General features: G+C 38.0%; 1 protein-coding gene across 1 annotated transcript; it reads right to left on the bottom strand.

Moving 5' to 3' along the window:
- Positions 1-309: 309 nt before the first annotated feature.
- Positions 310-3,537, bottom strand: LOC127964416 (gastrula zinc finger protein XlCGF8.2DB-like). Its single transcript, XM_052564641.1, has 2 exons — positions 3,229-3,537; positions 310-2,090 (listed from the first exon to the last, which is right to left on the bottom strand). The coding sequence occupies exon 2, from the start codon at positions 2,052-2,054 to the stop codon at positions 1,095-1,097; it is 960 nt and encodes a 319-aa protein (XP_052420601.1). The 5' UTR covers positions 2,055-2,090; positions 3,229-3,537; the 3' UTR covers positions 310-1,094.
- Positions 3,538-10,233: the final 6,696 nt, after the last annotated feature.

The raw sequence follows: 10,233 nt of genomic DNA, 5'->3' as shown, positions 1-10,233 counted from the left end.
ATGCCACTGAAAATGAAACAGGTCACAGTTCAAAAGTTTGAGTTAGTTTTTTTTGTATTCAACTGGCTAAAAAAGTGTTTACATAAAACTGTGTGTAGAGTTGAAAATTCATTGTTTCTTCTATGTTTTCTCTGTCAAAAGAACCAGAAAACTGGTTGTGATTCTGTCACAGATAACACATTCTGCTTGGATATGATGACACCAGGCAGATGCAGTCACAGATGCTGCCTTGTGTGGCTCTCTAACAGCATACACATAATAATAATAATCAAGTTCCACTGAAAAACGGAAAACAACCACAGAAATCCATTTAAACAATATATATATATTTTTTTATTTTAAATAAATGTTAAACATCTATTCTGTGCGAACAGTATAATCAAACATTTTCACTGCAGAATACATTGTGGATTATGATAACCCTGCATGGATTGTCCAAGCATCTATGTATTGTCGATTTATATGCAAGCATTTATATATTCTCTATATTTGTCAGTTGCATGTAGCTGATTGCACACCTATATTATTACTCTATTACTTAAACATAAATGTTACAAATTGTGCATTATGACATTATGAAATGATTTGTGCATAAGGCTTGGCCCGGTCTGAATGTTTTTCCACATTTTCTGTGCTGATATCTGCTGAATGGCTATTACATTCTTAGAAGCAAAAGCCTTTCATGTCCGTGAAGCTTTCTGAGGGTTTGTCTCAATTCTCTTACAGTTTCAGATATAATACGTGTAGTAGTAAGTTTTAGTATTTTTGATGGGGTTTAACAACTAAAGAATTTGTTCCAAGTAAGGTAACTGCATGTAGTATAATGATGCATCCCCTGTATCTTCAAAGCTGATAAGATATATAATTACACCACTTTTTGATAAGATAAAAAAAAATCATTAAATTAAGTTAAATGTAAAAAAATGTGCAAAGGCATGATTTTGTACAACTGTGCATGGTCTATAAGACTGTATTGCATGCAGGCAGAGAATTATCTTTATTATTTAACAAAACTAAGAGCAGATGAAAGCATATTTTATGTCATACATCACAAATACAGAAAGACATTACGTGAATGTTATACCTTTCAATTCTTAAGAGCTTTCGGTTGTACTCTTAATTTTGGCTCTTGTTTTGGAGCGTGTGTTGACTTCTGACGTCGAAGGCGTTGGGGACACAGCAGTATGCAGCTCAAATGGGGGATCGTCTTCCTCTTTTACTCCCCTGTCCTCACATCCGTCCATCTCTGTCTGATGTTTTCTGCAGTGTTTCTCAAAAGTGGACATCTTCACAAAGATTTTGTTGCACACCTTGCAATGGAAAAGCTGCTCTCCGTTTTGCAAGTGCAGTTTGAGCTGCAGATAGGAGGAATGAGCGAAGGCCCCCGAGCACACGCTACAACACAGCATCCCGCTGCCCTGGTGGCTTTTCTCGTGTTGTTTTAGCATGGACACTGACCTGAAGCCCTTGTTGCACGTGGCACAGGTGTATCTTCCCTCTCCCAGCTCCAGAGCCTGATGGTTAAGCAGGTGGGCTGACGTGCGGAAGGCCTTGCCACATTTCTCACACTTAAAAGGGCGCTCACCTGTGTGCAAGCGCAAGTGTATAATAAGTCCGGCCTTTTGCGTAAAAGCCCTTTCACACTGTGTGCATTTGAAGGGTTTTTCACCAGTGTGGAGCCTACGGTGGGTTTTCAGGTGTGAGGCACGGCCGAAGCACTTATTGCAATCTGGGCATTTGAAGGGTTTCTCACCAGTGTGGATGGTCTTGTGGCGCATAAGCTGGGACGATTGCATGAACATTTTGGAACATACACTGCATTTGTACTTCCTCTCTCCGCTGTGCGAGCGCAGGTGCAAGGCAAGGTGAGCCGACGAGATGAAGGTCTTGGAGCAAAGCCGGCAGGTATGAGGCTTCTCCGCAGCATGGGTGCGTTTATGTAGAGCCAGGCGAGAGGTGTGCAGCTGCTGGTGTCTGGTGAGCATGGATATCTGGGCAAAGGATTTGTCGCAAAGGCCACAAGGATGGGATCGAGGCTTGGAAGAGTGAGACATGTCGCATGACTCAGAGCTGAACAAAAGCCATCACACCTAATCCAAAAAAACATTAATAAAACTTATAGTTTAGTCTGATTATATGCTGTCAAAAAAAAAGTAATACAAAAAAAAAAACTGCATAGGAGCATTTTATTTTATGCCAAATAAATCTATTTTAGTAATTCAATATATCACTTGCTAATTCTTTATAATTATTTGTGCAATTGATTCAATTTCTAAAAGAAATATATTTTTACATCCATTTTTATTTTTCAGTGTACAATGACTCAGCATTTATTACAGGTGCAATTAAAGGGCAATAATAATAAATAAATAAAACATAAAAATAAAAAATGCCTCGTGTATAACTAATTACAGTTAAATATGAACTGACAAATCCTTTCAATCGGCTCTTGGTTAAAGTAAGGACTTGTACAGTATAAAATTTTTGAAAGCAGTATTTAAATATCAAATACATTATCATATGGCCTAGCTAGAAGATATTTACCAGAGCCTAAACTTTATGCAGGGCTCTTAAAAGGGTGAAATGTATTTTTCCTGGCATTTGATGTCTCAGCTCAAGGTTGGGGAGTGTGTGTGCTGTACTGTTGTAGTGATAATGGCTTAACATCCTCCAGAAATTATTCAACATTACTTTTTAGCCTAGGCCTCCTTATTTCAAAATTAGCCATGATGATTGTGTTTAAATTGATAAAGGAAGGGAGGGTATATTAGCTTATCAATCATTTAAATACTTGTATTGGCCAGTCTAGCTATAACTTAAAGTTGTCACACTCTATAACGCGTTGATTATATGTGTATGTTCATCTAGCAAAAACAAATCATTAATATCTTACAAAAACCTACTATATATTGTTAAGCACAGCCGGTTAAATTTATATTTTACACATCCCTTTCCTGGAAATATTTTGAGGACGGCCACTATCATCAGACACCCCAAACATGTTCAAACAAAGCAAACAATCCCAGCTGAGGATGTTCTCGTCGCTGTCTAACTGGGCGTGGTGTACATGTTCCCCGTTGCATTCTTCACGAGAGACAAGCAGAATGACGCAAGGCTGAATTGAAAAAGGGATACATTTTTTTAGGATAGAACTGATTTGATAGACAGATTTCACTCCGTTCGTGATTATGCAACATCCAAGAGCAACTGCAAAAACATGCAACTTACCCGTTTCTGCACCTTTTCAGCCAAAAAACATAAGTGAAGCTTCTGTTAATATCTCTTAGTTCGCTACATTATTTATACTCCATACGGTTCGCGTCAAATTGTCAATTTGGTTCTATAGTATACGCTCAGTCAGCACGGATGAACGGTCATTACTGCAGAATGGCGACATGTAATGCAAGAAGCATTTTCAGGTTTTTAGCGAAAATCACACGAACTGACAGCGATGTTATCATTGGTGCTGTAAACAAAGGAAAATCAGTTTCTGGCTTTGGTGGGAGCCATAGAGTAGCCTAAGCAGCCTGTCGTTCTATCAAAATAAAAGTTTGTCTAATGGCAAGAACATTACTTGGTTATATTTACTTATGTAATTATAATTGCCTTAATATATGCCAAACACGAATTTAAGAGAAAAAATACCTTTATTTTTTACGATTTTTTTTTTTTTTTTTTTGCCACCATAAATACTAATAAATTAAAATGGAATGGCCTAAGAAATTAAAGGCTTTCATCCTTTCATCCTTTTTTTTTAACGTATAATGAGTGACAGGTATGTAGGCCTATAAACTATTACTATTATTATTATTATTAAATATATCTAAATTAAGGACTACGCTCTCAATGTCAAATGCAGAAATTAATCCATGCAATTATGACCTTGAGGTTAGATTATTGTAATGCTTTATTGGGTGGTTGTTCTGCACAGCTGGTAAACAAACTACAGCTAGTCCAAAATGCAGCAGCTAGAGTTCTTACTAGAACCAGGAAGTCCATATTAGCCCGGTTCTGTCAACACTGCACTACCTATCAAACATCGTCTAGATTTTAAAAGATTGCTTATTACTTATAAAGCCCTGGTTTAACACCTCAGTATTTGAATGAGCTCTTGTTACATTATAATCCTCCACGTCCGCTGATGGCGGATCAGCACCTAGAAAGGACCTCTACAGATGTAAAAAACAGCGGAGACCAGGACAACTAGAGCCCCAGATACAGATCCCCTTTAAAGACCCTGTCTTAGACGACACCAGGACAAGACCACAGGAAACAGATGATTCTTCTGCACAAACTGACTTTGCTGCAACCTGGAAACTGCTGGTTTCATCTGGTCAGAGGAGAACTGGCCCCCCAACTGAGCCTGGTTTCTCCCAATGTTTTTTCTCCATTCAGAATTCAATGATGAACTGCCTTTAACTGTCACTTTGCATTGTTGACTCACTGTTTTCCTAATGAATGTTGTTCAGTTGCTTTGATGCACTCCTTTTGTTTAAAGCGCTATATAAATAAAGGTGACTTGACTTGACTATTATTATTTCTGTCATTGTGTGTACAAGTTATTTTTTTTCTATTCTAATCATTTAGATATCATCACCCTCCCTTGTCATATTGTTCTGCTCAGGTTTAATATTAACAAAAACAACAAAGGTTATTCATATTATTTTTTATTATTAGCCTATTCATTTTATTTATTTATTTTAAACAGAGCCGAACTTGCGAATGACTGACACTGTTTTTTTTTTTACTTTGTTTGTTTTGCATTCATCTGCATACTTGTAATTGCAGTTCTGAGTACACTTCTGTGGCCAGTTTTATTACATCGGATATGGACAGTTAGTTCTTCAGGACCTGAAAGTGTCTGGAAAACAATCAGCTGAATTCTCTCTGGGGTTCAGGTCTGGTGAGTTTGCTGGCAAATTAAGCACACCAATACCATGGTCATTTAACCAACTTTTGGTGCTTTTGGCAGTTTGGGCAGGTGCCAAATCCTGCTGGAAAATTAAATCAACATCTTCAAAAAAACTGATCAGCAGAAGGAAGCATGAAGCGCTACAAAATTTATTGGTAAACGGGTGCAGTTACACTAGCAGACATTGCACCCCAAAACATTACAGACTGTGGAAACTTAACACTAGATTTCAGGTAACTTGGGCTATGAGCTTGGTTTCCAAATAAAATACAAAAAAAATATTCTCATCTGAAAAGAGGACTTTGGACCACTGGGCAACATTCCAGTTCTTCTTCTCCTTAGCCCAGGTAAGACACCTCAGGAGTGGCTTAACAAGAGGAATACGACAACTGTATCCAAAATTCCTTGAACCCTGCCTCAGTCCATTCCTTGTGAAGTTCACTCAAATTCTTGAATTGATTTTGCTTGACAATTCTCATAAGGCTGCTGTTCTCTCAGTTGGCTGTGCATCTTTTTCTTCACACTTTTTCCTTCCACTCAACTTTCTGTTAACATGCTTGGATACAGCACTCTGCGAGCAGCCAGCTTCTTTGGCAATGAATGTTTGTGGCTCTTTGTGAAGAGTGTCAATGATTGTTTTCTGGACAACTGTCAGATCAGCAGTCTTCCCCATGACTGTGTAGCCTAGTGAACCAAACTGAGAGATCATTTTGAAGGCTCAGGAAACATTTGCAGGTGTTTTGAATTTATAAGCTTATTGGCAGATCACCATATTCTAACTTGTTGATATTAGTGGGTTTTCTGTTAAATGTGAGCCAAAATCTAAAAAACTAAAATAACCAAAGACTTAAACTACTTCAGTATGTGTGCGTTGAATTCATTTAAAACCAGAGTTTCACAATTTGAGTTGAATTACTGAAATAAACTTTTTCACAACGATATAATTTATTGAGAAGCACCTGATTTTCTATTTAAATACATTCATGGTGTTGTTGCTATGGCACACCAAAGACAAGTGTCAATTTGCTGTTAAAAATGAAATGATTTAATCTGAAATTACCTATGTTGTTTTCTTTTTATATTAGCCCATTTAACAGAATTTTATGCCATGGCTCAAGAAGGTACCTACTGATATTCTAACTTTCAGAATTTTAAAACAATTATACTTTTTTTACATTTAAAATATATAAATTTATTTAAGAGACCCATGCTATTTTATAAAAATATCATTAGATATCATGCATTGATTATTTGATGGTTGTTTAAGTACCAAAAGGTGGCTCATTTGATAACACAAAGTGCCCTAAAGCCGCACGCATTATTTTTGGTTTGCATCATCCGAGTAAAAGACATTTGTTTCCTGGCAAGGTCATTAATTGAAATTCCAGTAAATGGGTAGGTTTCATCTTTGCAGAACAGGCTCCTAGAGGATTTGACACACAACAGAAACCTAGAGGATTTGTGTGCACTGGGAGGGTTTAACAGTCTCATCCTAACGGCTTTGCTTTCATTCTGCAGATGCGAGAGGAAGCATCATCATGACCACACACGGACCAATAAAGGTAGGATATATTTATAATATTTACTTTTGTAATATTATCCATTATTTAAGATCACAATTTAAAATATTCAGAGTTATTTTCTATTTCATCGCTTGAATGGCTTCACTAAACTTTTGGCTGCTGCAAGGTATAATGTGTTTTTGTTTCTATTTAATTGTATTATTTAATTTTATTTATTGATTCTTATTTATTTATTTGCACACAATAAGCTTTAGGTAACATACATATGCTTACATATAGCATATTACATAAATATATAACTATAAATGCCAGAACTGCAAATGAAGATATTCTGAAGAATCTTGGTGCAGAAAGTTGATGGCAGCCATTTACTTCCATATATGGGGGAAAGAACATATGTAATGTAACATTAAACAGAGAAAAACAGAAAAAAAGCTTTTTTAGCTAGAAACTCATAGCTAAATTTTAAACAATAAGACAAGAAGAAATATTGTCCCGGATCTGCAAGTGATGGTGTACACAGGGCACAGCAAGGAGAGTGAGATGTGAAACACAGTGCAAACAGTAGATGACACAATGACAGGCCTAACCATTCCTCAGTGACAATAGGCTTGAGGGCTATGGAAGAAGAGGAAGCACCAAGCAGGTTAATGGTGAGGAAGAAGAGAAAACCAGAAGCCTTGATTTCTCAGATGTACAGTAGCACCAGTCTTATTTCTAGGACGAAGGCTCACAGAGCCAGAGGTTAAATACTTAAGTACAGTATATCAGATAGATACACCAGCCTTGCTGCCAGCCAGTGAGAGTCAGTGCAGGAAACCTCAGGATACAGGGTGGGGCAGGAGTGAAGAACATAACCAAGACAATATGCAAGGTAACATAGCATGGCACAGAAGATAATATAATAAATGAAACAAGAGTTTACAGAAATAAAACTAATGAAAAATAAAACTCGGAATAAAAATAAATCAATTTAAACGAAAGAACAAACTTGAAGGGAATAGTGATACCTGATTCTTGAATGAATAATTATTTTGAGATGTTTCTCAGGAACATCATTCTGATTTTAAATGCAGGTTGTACAACACAAGGCAGGGAACAAATTAATTTAACTTTATTTCCGAGTTGTGAAGGAAGACGCAATGCTGAAATAGCGTGTCTGATTCAAAAATAACCAAATGAGCCAGTTCAACCAATTGTCAACGTTTGCCAAGGATAACTAAGGAGTCTGATAACTGACTTGACAATTATATGCAAGCCTGAGGCATATACTGAACAATTACAGTTGTTTTTATGACTGTAAGTCATTCTCCTCGATTGCTATCAACGTTAGAAAAGTGTAGCCGATACCAATATTGTACCTGAATATCTTTTCAGGAGCATAGATGTCCATCCATCAGTTATGATCATTTGCATTAATCTAAGCCGCGAACATGAGGTGTGATTGGTCGCAAGCAAGAATGAGGAACAGAGCTTTTTTTTTCTTCTAATGAGCAACTGGCATGGTGCCCCCCTGGGATTCGATGCCCTATGAAAACAGCATACTCTGCGTATAGGCTAAAGGAACCGGCGGTACTGTACATGTAAACTTATTGTAAAACATTTTTTATTTTTTTTGCGCAATAACTTAATTGCTTATTCTGGACAGTACAAAATATCAAATAAAATGCTGCTTTTATATTCACTTTTGCTTTTTTACAATTATTCATATTTTCCTGATTCTGCAATGAGTATTTAAACTCATGAACTGTCGCTTAGCGCTAGAGACATGACACGGAGTAATGCGAGTTCCCTTTCAGTCAGTCACACTGAACGTCACGATGGTGACCGACGAATTGGGATATCTCTTCAATAGACCAATCTACTTTGATTGTGAACTAAATGAGCCAATGCACATTAGCATTCAATTATTGCATCCAGCTGCCACTGATCACAGCATGAGTATAATAAGGCAGCAGATACAATGCATACCAGCTTTTCACTTAGGAGCCAATTGTAGCCAATTCTCCTGTGTGCCACAGCACTAAAAGAGCATTTCCCACAGAGCAAATTTCTCTGAAAGAGCTTCACAGGTGTGTCTTTTTAAAGACGTCCTTATAAGGATGCCATTTCACCCATTTGTTTCTGGGTGCGGTTGTTACCTGGCAACAGGAGATGATCAGGAATGATGCCTTACGTGTCTGGGCATCAAGCACGCTGAGGTGGCCTTGTCGGCACCAATGTAACGCATTAAAAACTTCATAATCTTGGGAAGAAGGAGGCAAGAACTGGCAGACAATCAAACTGAATCTTTAATCATCAAAATAAACACAAAACAAAATCAAACCACAAACTAAAATCCAGGCCTGGTCCTCTCTCATCCGTCACTGTCGTCGCTCCTGTTGTATATCCTTCCATCTCCTCCGTGGGACTCGAGACCGGTGGGTCGAGCAGGTGTCACTCATTTCCAATCACTCCACCGGCCTCGCTTCGTTCCCATGGCTCTCGGCCCCACCCCACTCGTCACAACATTGCATTTTTTTTTCAGTTGGAGTATTAAAGGGGGGGGTGAAATGCTCGTTTTCACTCAATATCCTGTTAATCTTGAGTACCTATAGAGTAGTACTGCATCCTTCATAACTCCAAAAAGTCTTTAGTTTTATTATATTCATAAGAGAAAGATAGTCTGTACCGATTTTTTCCGGAAAAACACGAGCGTCTGTAGGCGTGACGTGTGGGCGGAGCTAAAGAATCACGAGAGCCAGTAGGCTTTTGCGCTGATAGCGTTTGGAAGCTGTGACATTACCTGAGGACAAAACCAACCAAAACAAACCATTGCTAACAGTCAGATTCAGCGTATATTTATGATCCAGAGGCTGAAATTTAACAAGAGCAGCAGCAACAACAGCGGCTCTATGTGGTATGTACTGAAACTGTATATATATTTGCTTAGCGGTTTTGGAAAATGATTAAGTTCCACTTTGTGGTTTTTTTTTTTTTTTTTTTTTTTTTTTTCTTAAGCTGTACATGTGGAAAGTGCAGTTTGATGACAACATCGCATGTTGTTTACTTGATGTGCTTACGCGCCGATAGCTAAGTTAACAACAAAGAGATATTTGAAGCAGTTTCACTCACCGCATGTGGTTCCAACACACGATTGTGACCCTTTTTCGTTGGGACTGCATTATCCTTAAGAAATAAACGATGTGCAAATCCGTCGTCAAACTGGGCCTTGTTTGTAAAACAAGCATCTTCGAAATGCAGGGGAACAAACACAAACACTTGCACAACTCCGTTGATGCTCTGTAAAAATAAACTCCATCCACTGGTCCCTTAATGCTGTTTCTCTTTTGGTAAACTGTGCAGGGTTGTCTTGCCCTGGCAACCAAAAACACACTCCTTTTGTGACATTTCGCGACGCTCTCGCTCTGATCAGTGAATCGCTCTGATCAGTGAAGTCTGTTGTGCTCTCAGTGCTCTGCTATACGGGAGCGCGCGCTCTTCCGGCAGACGCGCCCTCAGGACCCATATAAGGAAATTCCGCTCCATCTAACGTCACACAGAGCCATACTCGAAAAAAACTTTCCGAAACTTGTGACAAACCGGAAGTAGTATTTTTGGAACAGAAATACTCCTTCAATCATACAACTTATTTTTTGAAACTTTGTCCATATTTAGCATGGGAATCCAACTCTTTAACAGTGTAAAAAACTGTGTAAAAAAAAACCCCCTTTAAGCTCACATCAATTAATTAGCATTAGCTCCATAGAAACACTCAAATAACACTTTGATGTTTTATTAACAAGATTCGGAAGGAGC

Source organism: Carassius gibelio, chromosome B9 (assembly GCF_023724105.1).
Source record: "Carassius gibelio isolate Cgi1373 ecotype wild population from Czech Republic chromosome B9, carGib1.2-hapl.c, whole genome shotgun sequence".
Taxonomy (NCBI): Eukaryota; Metazoa; Chordata; class Actinopteri; order Cypriniformes; family Cyprinidae; genus Carassius; species Carassius gibelio.
This window is presented reverse-complemented; position numbering and strand designations above follow the sequence as displayed.